At 37.9% G+C, this 18,175-nt stretch overlaps 1 protein-coding gene across 5 annotated transcripts in view; it reads right to left on the bottom strand.

Moving 5' to 3' along the window:
• The window catches only part of PLCB4 (phospholipase C beta 4), a 1,177,624-nt gene that overhangs the window by 469,159 nt on the left and 690,290 nt on the right, over positions 1–18,175 (bottom strand). For all 5 annotated transcript variants that reach the window (XM_086927702.1, XM_086927703.1, XM_086927699.1 and 2 more), the window contains 2 exons: positions 12,929–13,008; positions 4,807–4,860 (listed from right to left, as the gene is read on the bottom strand). In XM_086927702.1, coding sequence (XP_086783828.1) covers positions 4,807–4,860; positions 12,929–13,008 — 134 coding nt within the window. The remainder of the gene's footprint in view (positions 1–4,806; positions 4,861–12,928; positions 13,009–18,175) is intronic.

The raw sequence follows: 18,175 nt of genomic DNA, 5'->3' as shown, positions 1-18,175 counted from the left end.
AAATCTATGAGATTTTACTGCGTCACTTTTAGGACGCTGTTGCGTCAAAATCTTGCGCCGGCCTCACAGCAGGCGTAAGACTGACGCAAGCCCTTTCACATGGGGCTTTCCCCATGTGAAAGGACGCATTGCTGGAGTTGCATCACTTTTGTGACACACTCTAGCAATGCGTCACTTTTGCGCTGACAGATACGTCAGAAATACTGACGTATTTGTAACTCCTTGCGACATGATGCGTCATACATTAAATATGACGCATCAGGAATGTCGCAAGGAGTGCACAGTGAAAAGTGACGCATCGCTGTTTTCACGCAGCGATGCGTCACTTTTCATAAATGAGGCCCCATGATTCCTGGAGATCAGCAATTACTTCATTCTTATAGCATTTGGAGTTGTGCTAAGCTTAATGAAATAGTAATGGTAGTGAAGGTCAATCTATTAACAAAAGATATTCGTGATTTCTGCTTGATTGTTATTTACCAAGCAATTCGGAACAGCGTTATTTTGGTTATCACATTGATAGTGATGGACAGCTAAAATACCACACACCAGAGAAAACAAACACAGAGGAAAACATATTCCTTTTCATCTGTAAAAATGTTCTCACAAAGGTCTACAACTATACTGACCAGATATTGGTTACTCTAACTCATCATTGAAAAGAGCCACAGATGAATTAGAAGCATTGGTGTACTCCAAATACAGAGTTACTCTTATGATATGTTATCACAAGTGCTTTTCACAAGGGTCAAGCAAAACCAAATCTATGACAGACTTTCATGGGAAGCATTGATTGCATAGCTGAATTCCATTTTGAAGTATTCTGTGTAGATTTCACTTATGCGGGTATCCTGAAAATGGGACTTAGTTAATAAATTACTGCTATCCTGTGGTAGATCCAGAACACAGCTAGTAAAAAGAAAGAAATGTGGTACCCTCCATTCCTACATTGTAGAATTGTGGACCTCTATGTGATGTGATGCAGCAGAGAAGAGTCAGAAAGCAAGAGTGCTCCAGTATATCCTTGATTACTCCAATAAAAAACTGTAAGCTTGTTGCTATGTTGTTTAGTATTATATTTCATAGTATTGTATTACTCTTTATCTCCTAGCTGGTATTTTTCTTTTCTTTTTATCCTTTTGTATTTATTTCATATGAACTGTTTTTTCTTATCTATTTTTGATTTTTGATTCTTGTTCTCATATGTTTCATTTATTCTTTTTGTATCAATTATATGCATTCGTGTATTTAAATTGTTTATATGACTTTTTCAAAACTTTCAATAAAGCTTATTTTGAACTTTAAAAAAAACTGTAAGCTTTTATGATTCTTTGTTTAAATCGAATAAAGTTGATTTGATTACTTCAATACACAACATGTACTCATGCATAGTGTCCACTAGAGGAAAAGTTCCACATGTGCAAATGTATTAAATATTTGCTTTTCATATAATTATACTTGCAGTTATTATATATGGGGAATTCCACTACTCGTTTATATGCTGAAAGACCACTTATGACAGATAAACATTTGTGTACATTTCTTCGGGGAAAAATGTCCTGCAAATTGCCTGTGAATGCCCAAAAACTTAAACTTGTGTTTGTGTTCAGCTAATTTTGCAGTGAGGTCCATGCTAAAACATTCATAGTCTTGCCTCAATCTGTAAACGTATGAATGTAGAAGTTCTGCTGTAGGGAGAATGTCCACATTCATAAGTGTACCTTATTGATGTTATGTCCCACTAATTCTAATTTTGTAAAAAAGGACTAGGAATTTGCACTCACAAGCTACTTATTTTTCACACATACATTTAGCACAGGTGCACATAGTTAAAGCTTAGATAACTAGAACTTTCTCTTATGAGATTCTTTCAATTTATCCAAGCACTTGAATCAAATGTATACCAGTACAGTCATGCGATAGAGCTTAAGAAGATTGACAAGGAAAATAGCTATTCCAGGACAACGTGACCGAAGTGGACTCAGACCTAGAATTACTGTCAACACAAAAACGCTGACAAGTAGAATTGAGGAAAGATAGATCTCAAAGACGATTCCTCATCTCCATACCCTAAAAAATAAACAGACAGCCTGCAATCATATTACAACAAGAGATATCATACTTGAGGCTCCATTTCTACAAAGTTTTCACAGTGAAAAAATGTTTTTGCTTCCAGTTATCAGATGACATAAACCAAGGCACAAATCAACAATGAGCTTGGAGGAAAAAATTATTTTTATGAACATTAGATGTACTTCAATTTAAGAGGTGAGTTGCATCTCATTGATTCCCTTTTTCTAAATGATGGCCTTAAGTGTTCAGTACAACAAACATCTCAAAAACGAATTGCCTAATTTTGATGTTGATGGCTGTTGCAGGGAAGGAATCGCCCGAGATTAGGACGGCAGTTCCGACACCGGAATTAGGATGCGACCACTCACAGTAAGGTCACAAACTTCTATTTGTTAATGGGAGCTTGTGAGGTGGGTTGAAAAGAACCCACAGCACAAGCTCCCATTGAAAAATTGAAGTTTATGGACATCCATGCACTGTGTGGCAGCACACGGTGCAGGATGTCTACGGGGCACCTTGGGGGCCGTCCAGGCCCAAGTGCGGAGGTCGCAGAGGGACAGGGGCCCTGCTAGGTGCCTTCAATGTCACTTTCTGACAGCCTTGCCATGTTCGAAAGGCTGACAGAGAATGGCTGTCAGAAAACAACATCATAATCACGACGGCGGAAACGCCGTCCTTAAGGGATTATGGTGAGTTTCCAAAGCCCATCGGAAAGTGTTTGTCAGTCCCTCTGATGAGCCGTCGGTTGCGGTCCAACCGCCATCATAATTAGGCCCTAAATTTGTGCAAGCCGAGCCTCGTGAAAATTCTAATTACAATTTTTTGCCAATGTCCTTTTCAGAGTCTCCCCACCTTTTTCATCCCACCTAATGCACTGGTAACTTGGGATACCGATTAGAGTGATCTGTTCAATATGCAGCATTAGACCTATATGCCCCACTCAGGCTTTATTTGTGGTGCACCAGTAATTGATGATGGCTCTAAAATTATGTACTCCCACTGCAGCATCGGTATTGAAATCATGTGCATATTTCTTCTCGCATCTATGCTGCAAATATGCCTTTTCCCCTTCACATAAGGATTGTCTAAAATAATCCTGTTTTTCTCCTCTATAAACCAAATATTTCGGTTTTGCGCTGAAGTATCTAAAGCTATTATTAAACTTAGACGATCTGTTTTTATTGACAGGGATACGAATTGCTTTTTTGTAACTCTGGAAATTCAAGAGCACCCGATATAGCAATATTAACTTTTGCCAAGTTGTCACCCTGCCTGGATATGTGGTTATGGCTGGTCTTGTTCTTGCCCCTTCTCGCACACACCTAGTGCATTTATTTTGATGTGCAGTTGGTACCTCTTAGTGTGTAGGCATTATTTGTGTGGGTATTCTGGAGGTACTTATTCGATGGTTAGTCATCCTTCAGATGGACTGGTGAATGTCAAGGTGGTTTAGATATAGTTATGTCAACAATAAGAACATGAGAAACCTATTTTGCTAAATTGGGGTTGACAAGCGTTTGAGGGCAATATGTGTGTTTAGCTTGTAACACTTCGTGACTTATCTACTGTAGTTAGGCAGACACCAAACTTCATTCACATTTGGACTGTTAATTCCTTCAAAAAGGGAACTCACATAACAGGCTTTAGTACTGATCATATTCTTTTTGTCACATCCAGTAATCTGCTTAGATGTACTCATGTTAGATCTGCTAAAAATATCTGTGAGGTCTTCAGATTTGATGACACTTCCTATTATGTCACTTCCTGTGAGGTAATGGGTTGTGATGCGACTTACTGTAATGTTATGTGCAGTGTCACGCACCATAATATGACTTGCATATTGTCTTACTTGGGTAGTCCACACACTTCTTTTTTTAGGACTAGTGCCCTGGATGTAAAAGAATTACCCTTGCACGGAAATGTCATGCATGTATGATATGTATGTAAAGCAAGTCATGTGTGTGTCAAGTGCATGTGTGCATAGTGGATTTTTAGTAGCAAGAATTTCACATAGAGGTATTGTTTGGAAAATTGTATAAGTATATTGTTCTATATTCCTCTGTACATTCAATATATGTCCAATTAGTTGCCCGAAAGGGAAGACAAGAATGAAAACACATTAATACAGTGCATTAGGAACATCATGCAGTATAAGTATTGAACGTTTTCTCTACTTTGCAGCTCATAATCATAAAATCAACGAGTGTCAATCAAAAATGAATAATAAAATTGAACGAGGAAGGAGAGCTCAGATTAAGTAGTTATCACATAGTGAACACAGATAGAAAAATATTACAGATAACAATTATATATGTGTCTAAAACACGACACCAATGCTAGCAATTATTGTAGGATTGTGAGGTAAAAATACAATTATTCAGAATAAAACAGCAGCCACAAGATCGCATATTTCAAGTGGCCCTGATGATAGGCAAATAGTGGGTGTTTTTGTAATTCATTGGCAAACTGCTCTAATAATGCATAGGTAAATTTGTACAATATATAATTAACCATAGGTCAGTCTGTGACAATACATACATTTATGCTGAACACTTGATTTTCAGAGATCAATAAATGTGCAGCACTGCTTATTTTCAATTAGATAAAGTGACCCATTATGAAGATGAGGTATAATGAGACAGGGCGTGTCAAGACAAGACTGCTCAATTTCTCATACGTTTATTTCAATTCGACGCTCTCCCAGATTTGTAGGTGACACAGGTAAGTGCTTACCTTCGAACTGGGATTTTTCCATTTATGTTTGTTAGAAATGCCAACTTCATCCAGCTAAAACACAGTAAAAACAAAAACAGAAATAAATTAAAGCATATTCTACATACATAGCTATTCAAAATATATTTAGGACCTCTGGTTTTATAATATAGATTTGTACACATTTCTGTCTGTATTTATCTAGATTTATTTTTTGCAAATTGTGTCTACAGTTATTCATATTTATTGTTTTTTGTAAAATGTAAAACTTTTGTGTTTGTAAATATCGCAGTTGCAGTACAAACACATGCACATCATCAGTTGTTTAAATCTTCATTCAGAAACGTCTTCCCCACTATAGCTGTCAGTCTGCACAACAACTAGTCATTATGAAGAGCATTGAGAATTATTGATAAGAGGACTGTCAGTCTGCACAACAACTAGTCATTATGAAGAGCATTGAGAATTATTGATAAGAGGACCGAATTTCTATTTTTTTCCATTTTTAATAATAAATACATTCAGAGAAATTGATGATCTTCTGCCTGTGTTTATTTGCAAACATCAGTACAAACGGAGAGCTGGGAGCCTTACATTGCCTGGGGACATCAGAAAAATAGTTGCTAATAATTAGGTATAGGCATTAATACATTTAAAAAGTTGAATTGAATGAATGAATGACATTCTAGAGCGCATGGCTATCCGGAGGCATTCCAGCGCTAATGCAGACCCACTTTCAGTTCGAAGGAGTTTAAGGAAAAAAAAAGGTTTTTAAAAGCTTGCGGAAGGATAGGTATTTTGGTTCACAGCGAATCCACAGGGATAACTGGTTCCACAGTTTTGCAGCATTAAACGCAAAGCGGGTCCTCCGCTTCATGCTTTCCTTATTTTAGGAACAGCTGCTAACTGCTTGTTTTCAGATTTTAGTGACCTGAGGGGGTGATAAGGCTGAATGACAGATCTAATAATGGGTGGCCCTTTGCCTAATAAGGCCTTGTGAGTAATACACATCGCCTTAAATTAGAATCTTTCTTGGATCGGTAGCCAATGGAGCAGGGTAAGCGCAGGTTTGGCTGAATCGGTGAGTAGACGTGCAGTGCAATTTTGCACAATCTGCAACTTTTTGATAGTAGAAAGTGGGGCTCCTAGGTATAGAGCGTTAGTGTAGTCCAGGCGGGACAGAATTAGTGCCTGTACCAGCATTCTTCTGGCAGAAAACGGAAGCAATGGTAGGATCTTTCTAAGCATTCTTAAGATTCCATAACAGCAGGCTGCCACCTTGCGTGCTCTTGCTCCCTGAAATCTAGATTGTGATCCACCCGCACACCGAGACTCTTGATTTGAGCTTTGGGCGAGGGGGGAGGTCCAAGACAATTAGGCCAGAAGGAATCTATTGTCCGTGTTAATGTTGAACCTTGAAAGAAAAGAAAATGATGACCTACAGATAGAAGTATTGCTATTTTTTTCGTCAATGTATCCATGGGGTGCTTGTTTTAAATAATATTGTTGGATACTGTGGGTGATGGTGACATGAAACTGGTCCTTCTTACATATAGAGAGGAAAGATGCAATACTATGCTAAAGTAGACACATTCTGACCCTCACATTATTATTGGTCTCCAACGACCTGATGTTCACTTGACAACTTCATTTATGTGTGTTGGTGTATTTCTATGGCTGAAATAATTTTTCAAAGTAAACTTTAATATCTAACCAAGGAGTTCTACATTGACCACCAGTGACTATGATAATTTGCTTCTTTTGCTCCCAATGAGGATTTGTTTCAATTGAGGTCTGTGACTGCCAACATCAGCAGTCAGGCTTTTTCCTTATTTAACTGCTTTCATCTCCTTTTTTATAGGTAAGCCCCCATTAATGTTGTCTATGGTCATGCTAACAGTCTGTGACAATTTCGGCTCTTCTTTTCTTACAATGGCTTTAATTTAATTTACCTTGTGGTTTTGGTGGCCAATAAGTTTAGGTAGCTGGCGTACATCTACTTTACAGAAGTTTGTCTTAACTCAAATATTTACATTTTATGTCGCCCATGTGGTCAGGTGACTCATTGATAGCACTGCCTACCTCTGTATATTAATTTCATCTCCCCAGTTGTTAAGCCAAAGCTCATTAAGACCTTTTTCACTTTATTGATGACACCATGAAGTTGAAGATGGCCAGAATTAGCTGTAAGTGTATATTACGCAATAGCTTTTAAATAAATTGTTTTTACTAGATGTAAAGGATGTATCTTTGGAAGAAGCAAGTGGTGTACGTTGCAAAAGGAACAGACAAAAGGAAAAATAGGTACTAACTTCACTAATCAAAGTCAAATAATGCAAAACCTAAAGTGATGTAGATCTGAAACTCAACTGCAATTTAAGCAGTCAGCACTTGAAAATATATAACCCTAACGAAATTCAAACTAAGACTTACCCAAAATGGGCAAGATATATGAAGAATATAGTTGAGCAGCTTACCAAAGGGAAACAGCCTTTGCGATGCAGCATTTACCACACAATGCCTTTACCACATGTTTGCCTTTACCACACATGCCTTTTACAACAAAATGGTAAGTGTATATACTATGAAGTGAGAGGAAAATTAGTTTAGAAACTTTTGTGAGGACTTATCAATGTATATATATATGTAGATACAAATCGACAAATCCTCTCTAAATTTTCAAAACTTTTTTGCCACTCATCAGCTGCTGTGTTGAATGTTTTGGGGTGATCGGTCAGGCGGGGGTCAAGTATAAGGGGGAGGAGGGGTGTCCCAAAATGCATTTTTCCCCATGGTAATTCCCATAGAGATATTGAACACGATTGCAGCCGGAACCCCTGAACGGAATTACACCACATTTAGCAGAAAGCTAGCTATTGGTGAAGAAAGTGTGCTTGTGTGATTTGGTGTAAATCCATACAGTAGTTTCAAATATATTAACTGAAAACCAAATTTGCATATCTAAGGAAGCGGACCCTCCACAGATCCCTCTCCACTGAAATTGCGGCTATATGTGCCACAGCAGGGCCCTGATTGGCTGGCCGCAACATAAGAGAAAAGTTGTGGCTGTCATTTTATGTTTTGGGAAACGGTCCCTGCACGATTGCAGCCGGAACCGCTGAACGGAATTACACCACATTTAGCAGAAAGCTAGCTATCGGTGAAGAAAGTGTGCTTGTGTGATTTGGTGTAAATCCATACAGTTTTCAGATATATTAACTGAATACCAAATTTGCATATCTAAGGAAGCGGACCCTCCACAGATCCCTCTCCACTGAAATTGCGGCTATATGTGCCACAACAGGGCCCTGATTGGCAGCCGCAACATAAGAGAAAAGTTGTGGCTGTCATTTTATGTGTTGGGAAACGGTCCCTGGGGCTGAGAAGAAGCATGTAAAACAGATGAAGGGGTCAGGGTAGAGGTACCCTGGACTTATGGATGTATTAAAAATCTGGTGAAAGTGTGTTTAATGGGCCCAAAAACATTTTTGGGGGTCACTCTTGAAATCTGCTGAGCCATAGCGGGGCTCAGAGTGGCCTCCCATGTAAATACGCACACTGCACTGCAAAGTTACACAGGGGACCAAGCGTAGGATTTGCAGAAAAACTAAACCAAATTGGGTTTCTTCATAGGAAGCATGGAAAGAGGTAAAGAAATACTGACCTTTAGCATTGGTATAACAAAAAAGAAAGATGAAAGGAATGCTGTGATTTGTTAACTAGTGCAGCATAAGTAAGAGCACATGGTGAGGGTAGCCATTTTACCTGCTTTACTACTGAAAGAAGAGGTTGTCTGCAGGATTTCTGACTGGATATTTGGAATGAAAACAGAGGTGACCAGAGATAGAAATAAAACTGGAAGAACAGAAAATATCTTTTGCAGGTATGTTAGTTAGGATGTAGTATATACAAGTATATTTAGATGAAACATTGTGAGTGTATGTAAGAAAGAAAATGTGTACCTTCTAGAGACTATCATTGAAGTGTAAATAGAAGGGAGTGTAGATGAGAACATTAACTAAAAAATACAGTGAGCAGGAAAAGAGAATGAGAAATTGGTATACTGAAAGTTTGGTAATTTTATTAAGCCAGTGTGACGGAATGTGTTTGAAATTAGATTTGGGTGTTTGGTTACAGTATGTAATTTAATAGTATGTAATTTGCACACGCTCACATAGCCAGGCAGACCCTTACCTATCCAGTTACACTTCCACAAAATCACTTATGTAGCCACCTCTCATATAGCCAGACAGTGACTGCAACACTTAGTCACACAACCATAAAATCATTCACACGCCCATTTACTCACCTATACGTCCAAGTTCGAGTACTAGTTCACCCTTAGAGTCTGGGAGGACATGCATAGAATAGAATCTGAACCAGAAGAAGAGTTTGATGAGGACTACTTTAGCATTCTTGAAAAGGGTGAACCCTGATTGTAGTTGACCTTAGAATGTGGGCCCCAAAGTGTGATGGGTTTCAGAAGGAGGGAAAGGAGGGGAGAAATTATTGGGTATCGTCTCCAGAGGAGAGAGGGGATTCCCCAGAGACAAACCTATTTGTTGGATATGGTGCAGTAAGTACTGTCTCTTCTCAAGTCTAGTCGCCTGAAGATTTCAAGGACAAATGGGCTGAGTGCGACCTGAGGCCACAGCTGGGCCAGCTGAGTGCACAGTGGAGAAAACGTGTGATTAAGAAAACCTTGGAGAAGAAGAGAGTTATGCCAGCTGGAGTGTTAAAGAGGTGCAGTTGAAGGTAAAATGCTGTTAGAGTCTTGCTGAAAAGGTGTGAGCACCACTATTGTGTCCAGTGCAGACAAAAGAGTTCATATAGTCAGAGACTTGGTGCCTGACTTTAAGGAGGGGTTTGATACAGTCAGGTTATTTCCGGCATAAGAAGTAGCTATAGTGGTACAGAGGATATCTTAGGAGGTTTGTAGAGATGCCTTTGCAGTCATATTTATGGTGATGGGATGGACAACATGTTAGCTCTAGAGAAGGGTAAGAGGTTGGGGTGTTCCACTATAAAGGAGGCCCTTGCCAGTAAGTATGAATTAACACCAGAGGAGTGCAGGTTGAAATTCAGTGTTAGTCAGAAACTGTGTGACTACTATTGGGAGGATTCTATGGGGTAGATTTCAAATGTTTGATAAACGTGCTGTTGTTTTTTAAGAAGGTTTTTCTAACAGTTTTATGTTTTTTCTATTTTTTAGAACCAACTGGAGGAACCTTTTCTTCAGACACTTATTGAAGTTCTTTTAGCTTGTTTATCTGGTACAGTTCAATGGCATCCCCATAGTCTCTTTTGAATGTAGTAGATGGATACTGTATTGCGTATTTATTTTTTCAGATCTACTTCTATGCAGTTTTTCAAACTGTCTACTTGTAGGCAACATTTCTTTCACTATGCAACTTCCATGTTAGAAAAAATGTACATCTTTATAGTACACATTGTGTTTAAGATATAAAGTAGCTTTCTTCACCTTATTTACATCCACTAGCTCCTGCCAGATTTTGCTGTTTTTCGTGGGCACACCATTCAATATAATAACAAGTGGTCCTTCTAAATTTGTCTCTAGACCCACAGTTTCAGTATAGTATTTCATATCTAAAGGAAAGTACACAACTGTACCTTTAAGCCCTTTCAGAAGTGCTTCTCTCTGAAAGTAATGTAAGTGATTCCATGGATATTCTGCACAACTAAGGGCTAGAAACCAAGATAGTGTTCCTAAATTTCACAGCATGTACTTAAGCTCAACATGAGGCTGAGACCACTACTCATTCATCCCAATATTTGGAGTAGTTAGGTAAATAGATAGCAGCACTGCGGGTACATGGGTGGGGTCCTACTCTATCAATCTCACCCTGACAAACAATGCAAATATTACAGCACTCCCATTTATACACAGGAGCATGTCTACACCTTCCTTGCACCTCTTTTCTTCTTGTACATTTCTAGGAATCATCTCTTCTTTCCTTATGGTGCTACTTCTTGTAAAGGTTTACGTTTTAGTGTGTTTATGCATTTGTAAATAGTTAAATAAGCTATGTTATGTTTGTTAATTGTTTGGTTTAAATTGTATCGTAATATGTTAAAAAATATACTTGTGAAGTGATGAATATAGTTATTATTAAGTTAATGTAAGGATTGCAAACACACCCATATAGGTGCTCATGCATGTACTCACACACCTATACAGTCATTCACACAGGTACAGTAGTAGTTTATATGGAGCCACATAAGACATGTTTACAGCAGCAATCATGTGGCATTCCGCACAGAGAGTAATCATCTTACTCAGATATTCACAGCCTTCTGGTATTCTGATGACCTCAGCTGATTAATACTCTCTCAAGGGTGCTCTAGAGGTGGAATATTCTGCTGTGCCTAGTTTCTTGTGCATCATTCAGTTATAAACCCTTTCATGAATTGTTTTTAAGTACTTCCAATTGGAACGTGTCCCTTGTGAATACTTCTTGGGAGTGCTGCTGGGTAACTGTATGCAACATATTTTACACTGGACATATTATCCTGTTACCTTCTTTTCCCAAGAAGGTATAGTAAAGTGCTTCCAAACATCACTTTCTTTTGTGCTGTTATAGAGAAATACGTGCTTGTGTTTGACGTGATTGTGTAGAAACCTATATTTGTAAATAGTTAATAATAGTTAAATAAGTTGTGTTAAGTTTATTTGTTTGTTTGTTGCGAGTGCAATCCACATTGTTCCTTAATTGCATTATGTCCAGATTTGGGGGTTTCTTCTACAATCTTTATGATTGTTTTTCCCCCCACTGTTTGATGGTGTGTGCTCAAAAAGTGTTGTTTACGGTGTATGAGTAAATAAGCTGTAAACACTAAAAAAAGGAAAATTAAATGCTTATTTATATTAATATATATCATTACAGTACGAGCCGTGTCTAGTTATTTCCTAGAATTCCACACTTTTGGCTGAGATCTCCACACACCTAAATGAGCTTACACCTGTCAGGATTTCCTTTGTGAATTGCTGGTGCAAATTAGGTACATTCAGTCGTAAATATATGTTAATAACCAAATTTATCTTTGTGAATAGGGTTCGCTATGTTCCTTAGTCTTTGTGATATACTATGTGACTCTAACTGTGAAATTGAAGGAGACTCAATTCTAAAAAAAGCAGGCTACTTTCTGCAGGACTAAAATGTTGCTGTCTTCCTAGGTCAAGAATGACATTGTTCTAATTTATTAAATTTGCAATTGAATTGCATCAAAGAAAATGCTTTCTTCTGCCTGGGATTATGGCTGTTAATACAATGATTTCCAGAGTTAAAAAGGTATGATGAAATGTGTTTTCCTAGTAATGACTTAATCAAATGTCTATGTCAATAAGTATAAAGCATTACAGAGCAACGGAAATAAAATCAACCTAAGAACCAAGTTAGTCAAACGAGTTTTTAATCAAAATGTTGCGGAGGTTAATTGAACAATTGTAGTAGGAAACACACAGTTATACAATACAGTGCAGCTTTATAAGGCAGCATACGCTTCATAAGAAAACAACGAGAAACCACTTCTTACTTAATAACGCTTTAGAAAAGCCAAACCTAGAAAGTTTTATACAATGTTCTTAAACTGTGTTATCCTTGTACTACACAAATTAGTATCAAAGACTGGAAGAGGGTGAAGACACAGTTTTCCTGGCCATGGTAGCATGGCAGCCAGGGTGCTTGAAGATGCTAAGGCTCACTAGCCATGAGACGCTGCAGTGGTGGATTTCAGTGGCAGGGCACTACCAGACAGTGAAAGGTGAACATAGTGAAGAGGACTCAGGTGCAGTGAATAGGAAGAATCCCTCTTCTCTTTCACAGAGCAGGCACAAAAGTAGTGCCCCATCTTGGTATCCCTCTATTTTCCTAGGCAAACACTACCTGGTGGCCCTCTGTAGATCTCTGGGGAGGTCCTTCTGCCTTCTGTGCACGAGTAGTGACACTTTGCCGAAGCAGTTCACATTGGCCCAACTTCAGGACTGCAGCAACTAAACACTGACCAGCAGACACTATGAAGCGGTAAGATTAGGAAGTGACCTACAAGCATCTAAAAGGCACATGCTGCAAAACAAAATACAAACCATGCCATTGCAGAGAAACAGGAGGACATCTGAACTTACTGTTTCTTAAGACATGTCATGGGGCTGACATTGTTTGCCCGAAAGTTATGAATGACAGACATCAGAGCTTCTCCCCATTGCTGAAAAAAAGAACAAACAAATTAGATTTAAATTTTTTAGGGGAGAATGCAAAGTCCTTCGAAGATTTTTATTTCTACCCTTTCTCTTAACATTAAAGTACCTCCATTGTCTCTCAGTACAATACTCTGGCCTGAGCAGAGCCCCGGCAGACACATAGATTTACCTTCCAAGATGCACAATGCTCCTTATTTGCAGTTATTTAATTCTTCAATAACCAGGACTATTTTGGTTGTATCTCGAAATGAGGGCACTAATGTTCACAGTGCAGCCAAACAGCTGGTTGGCAGCCAAGGAAAACCTGCCTAGTACTGAATTATTGCTCCTTATTTATAACTCCTGTCTACATAATTTATTCTTTCTATTGCTGTTGAAAACGAAATGAAAAAATTTAACTACAACCAAAAATGTTAACATTTCCAATTGTGTTTCCAGGTCTGATTGTGCCACTTTTAAAATGGAGTGAGGAGTGAAGAAAACCCAGATTAGGATGTCTTTAAAAACTAAAAAGTCATTTAATCTAACGACCGACATATTAACATGTTTTTCAATGCCAATTGAACAGTCCCTTGCCTGGCCCCTTATTGTAGGACATATTCTGCACCTTTGCACCAATAACGCCGAACAAGTGTTTCATGATTATGTGTTACAATATCTTGTACAAAATATCATGGGGACAAGATATCATGGACTAAATCTTGATATCACTCATAAAACATTACAAATTCCACACTATTATAATAAATGTTCCTTTAGCCAGACACAAAGCAACAGTTCAGATGTATGAACAACATTTTTCTAAGTTACTTATGAAACCCCCAAGCTAATAGCTGAGAAACAACTCTTTTTCAACATTCCCCTGAAAAATGTACCAAATTCCAAACTTCTTGGGAAAAAACCTGCTTTTTATCGTTGATGCGACCAAGGCCTCACGAAAACATACCTGTAAATGTGATCTTTCACCTACCACATAAAGCAGCTTGCAACTAAACTCATCAGCAGTTTTGAAAGCCAACTATTTCAATAACAGCAAATCCTGGAATGCCGTTTTAGCGCTTTTTAACGCATGGTGCACTATTATTGATTCTTGATTGTCACATTAAAATGCCCTAAAGTATTAAAAGTCCATCAACTAACACCTCTAATCAAGAAACTAAAACAAGGCCCTGAAGAAATCACTAAACAACACCGAGACACCACTTTTCTCTAGCAAGTTAAAACAATCAGAAATTGTGCCACAATCCTATTGCCTGATTACATCACAGAAGAAAATGTATTGACTATTACTAACCCAGTGTCCAACAAAGATACACAATTAAACTAGCCACAATGAAATTTGTACATGATACGCACATGATTTCTCATGGAAGATTGATCAGAGTAGCCTTTATCAACATATTGGCTTTCAAGTGAGATATTGCGGTTTTCCATCTTTCCTCAGGTTTTAATACCAGAGAGCACCAGCTTGAAACCTGTAATGCCAATGCTCCTCATGTACCCACATTAACTACTACTAGCTTCAGTCTTAATCTAGAGTCAATGTGAATGGAACAGTCAGCCAGCAATTAATTGTACCTTTGTACATCATCCTTCTCATTTTGTTGCAACTGGAACCTATACCTTCAAATGTTTAAAAACGTTATTACGTTCTTAACATAATTCTACTTTGAAAATTTGAACATTGCCAATTTTTAAATACGTTCTGCACTTAACTGCGTGATTCATCTCCAAATAATCATAATCCCCAGTCTCAAAGAACATCACTGGCTCAGAAGATGAACCAGAAACAAACACAGCGATGAATGGAACACTTGCAAACAATTCTCCCTATGTCTCTTCGACAGAGAAAAAAGCCTCTGTTGTTTCAAAGCTACCAAGTGCATAAGTAAAGAGCTCAAAAAGCTAATGGGGTCAATTGCTATTGACAGGTAGGCTACCAGAGATTCTCTTCTTCATGCTTAACTAGCCAGGTTCATGTGGTCTGCAAAGCTCCCTGTGTGGTCTTCTTATTCTTGAATTCCACTTTGATGTGGCAACACTAGTCTATATGTCCACAAAGTCTTCATTGCCCCTGTGGGACTACGTGCCCAATTAAGGAATCAACAGATTTTGTTTTTGACTTTTGGTCAGCATTGACATGCTAAACTACTACAACCTGATTGTATTTTGTACATCAAACTTCTTGATTCTCTCCCTTCCATGACATATCATGAAAATGGCATGGGTTATGTGTATTAGTTTAACCTTAGTATTCAACTTCTGCAAAACATAATGGTCCCATAAGCAGTGCAATCTAATTAATAGGATCTGATCAAATTAGTCAGCGGTATCCTGTTTATTACTATTATTATTAGGTCAGTGCCCTACCACTGTACTCCAAATTATTTATTTTCAAAAAGTTCTAACTATTGCTTTCCCCTTACATTATTAAAATTTTACTACCAGTTACAGTTCCACCCATGAGGTTTGTATATGAGTCAGACACTGCCATTCCTCCTCTGCATGAAATACTATTCTATTAAACAATATGATACATTTTATGATGAACTTGAATTTCGTTAGTATCCACATGTGTACAGGTGAGGCCTTACTTTCAATAATCTGACAATGCAATGGGTAAGATTATGAGGTTGATAATGCAATTTTTGAAACATTAAACCATAAAGGCAGCATGAACATGACCATGATGAAGTGTTGTTTATTACTAGTCTGTTTGAACTGCAAAGAAGTTTCAAAATACGCAAATTGATATACTGCAGAGTAACATTTTGCTTTGGGCAATCGGGAACTTATTATGGAGTGGCTGTTTAGACCACATATAGCTGGAGAAATATTGATATAAAACATGATTATAGACAGCCATAATGGATGTAGAACAAGAACAAAAGCATTCAAGTATAAATGGGATGATATGTGATGGTGAATTCTGTCGATGAATGTCAAACAAAGTGTACTTTGTTGGATTTTGAATTGAGATATTAAGGTGAAATACAGAGGTTAAAGGGAGAGCATATATGTATGAATAAATTACCAACTTACAAGGTTAATAAAAAAATGTTTATTGAAATTGTAAGCTTTCACTATGTTGATAGAGCAATACAATTGTCTGTCATTAGAGAGTAATGCTACACTGTTCTTTATGCTTTAGGTTTACAGTGGGAAATTTCCTTCTCAAGAAGTGTCCTTGCTGCAAAATGCATTGAAAACTATTTAATGGAGTTGTTTCTTGGAGATTCATTTACATGTCAAATTAAACATGATATTGGAGAAAAACACGAATGGTGGGGGTGGAATTCAAAGGAAATTCATTTACTAAATCCATTGAACACAGACTAGAAAACAACAAATACATTTATTGAGGAAGACTAGATGCAAAATGTTTTTCGAAATGATTGAACATTGATAGCTTCTCAGACAAGAATGAGTGCAAAGCTACACCTGAATAACGCCATTCAGCTAATTTGTCATCGAAGAGTAACTGCTGCCATTTTCTTGGCTGCAGGAGAAAACACTTCCAAGATTTCTTTTTTAGTGTGGCACCAGCCCTTGGACAGGAAAAGGTTCACCCTTTAGGAAAACACAGACGGGAAGGAGCAAGAACTTTAATTCAATACAGTTGGCATTGTCCTTAATCAAACCTATTTCCACCTCTTAAAAACTGGTGTAGCGCATTGAAAGATATGGCTGACCAGAACTGAAGAAGACTGCCTGCTGGACGAATTTCCATTTAACAGGTCAGAAACTATGGAGAGACTTGTCTCTATCTTTATTGTGAATTTTGGGGGATTGATGGGTTGCTCCTGGGGCAAATAAACAGTCTTTTGTTAACCCACAAGGAGAAAGCGTTCCAGTTCCTAGCTAGGGGGGCATGGTCACCTGTTGGAACTACGCTCCAGAAATGGGAGAGTGTGGAAGGGCCTAGGGCTAGCAAAAAATGTTCTGCTTGAAAGGCAACATGCAGACTAGTGCCAACTGGAAATGTTCATCAGCCTGCCCAGGTAAAATCTCTTCACAGTGTCGCGAGAGTAGAGAACATGCTAGGTGCTTTGTAAATTGGAGCTGTTTGCTGCAACTGAACATTTCACTGTGGGATTGAAACTGTATCAGGATCCTGGCGTTGGAGATTTAGGATTGCATCTGAGGATGTGACGAGCCCACTTTGAGGCTATCATTAGCCATTTCAATCCAAATATTTGCTCCATGAGACAATAGAGCTGATTTTAAAGGTCAAGAGCAGTTCTAAAAATTATTCTCATAAGATTCCTGTCCAAAAACACATGGGTTGCACATATTGAAGAAAAAACAATTATATGAAAATTAGCCAATAGCTAAAGATTGTTTCTATAAATTAAACCTGGCATTAGGATTTTGCCGGGAGTTATTTATAGAATGCAAGCATGACATAACCTATACTCTTAAAATAAGATAGCAATATTGTGACAACGAATTCCCGCACAGCCATTAGCATTATCTGATAATAAGGCATATCAAGAGTACACTTATTGTTTGACAGGCAACCTTGTATGTTAGTTCAAAGAAACAATTACATTTTTAAACAGTTTTCAATGTTTTGGAAAGATCCACTCTTTAGAAGCAGAGTGATCTGCATTCAAAGCGAAATAATACATTAAAGTGGTAATTAAATATGACACTTAAGAATCAAGAGCACATGCAGGGGTCTTTTTTGTAAAGGAATTTGCATTTTAATGAGGTTTTTGTGCAATTTCAATGTTTTTAAAGGAATTAGAGTTTTTCCTAATACTTGCTACACTTTTCCCTGTTGCTTTAATATTCGTGTGCATGCCTGGAGGATCAAGCATAGAAAAAGTCTGAGAATTCAGAAAATATACATTGCTAATTCTACACCTGGATATGGCCACTGGTGTTGAGCAGCAAATCGGGGGTATTAACCTCCCGTTTTCCACTCACACTTTCAAGGAGGGAGATTATAAATTAAGACTGCACACTTGCACTCATTTTTTTGTTCTTAGAGTAGTGAGGATAATTTCAAAAATCAACTTAAGATCAAAAACTACAAATATAAATGCTAACTTTCAAATCATCACAATGATGTTATGTCCGAGTACAATCTGTTTACAAGGTAGGCAGTAACAGTGATGAATAATCTGCAACTACTCAACTTTACACAGGGCTGATTGAAAAAAAATC

Source organism: Lissotriton vulgaris, chromosome 6 (assembly GCF_964263255.1).
Source record: "Lissotriton vulgaris chromosome 6, aLisVul1.2, whole genome shotgun sequence".
NCBI lineage: Eukaryota > Metazoa > Chordata > Amphibia > Caudata > Salamandridae > Lissotriton > Lissotriton vulgaris.
The sequence above is the reverse complement of the archived record's forward strand: the minus strand, read 5'-3'. Positions and strand labels throughout refer to the sequence as shown.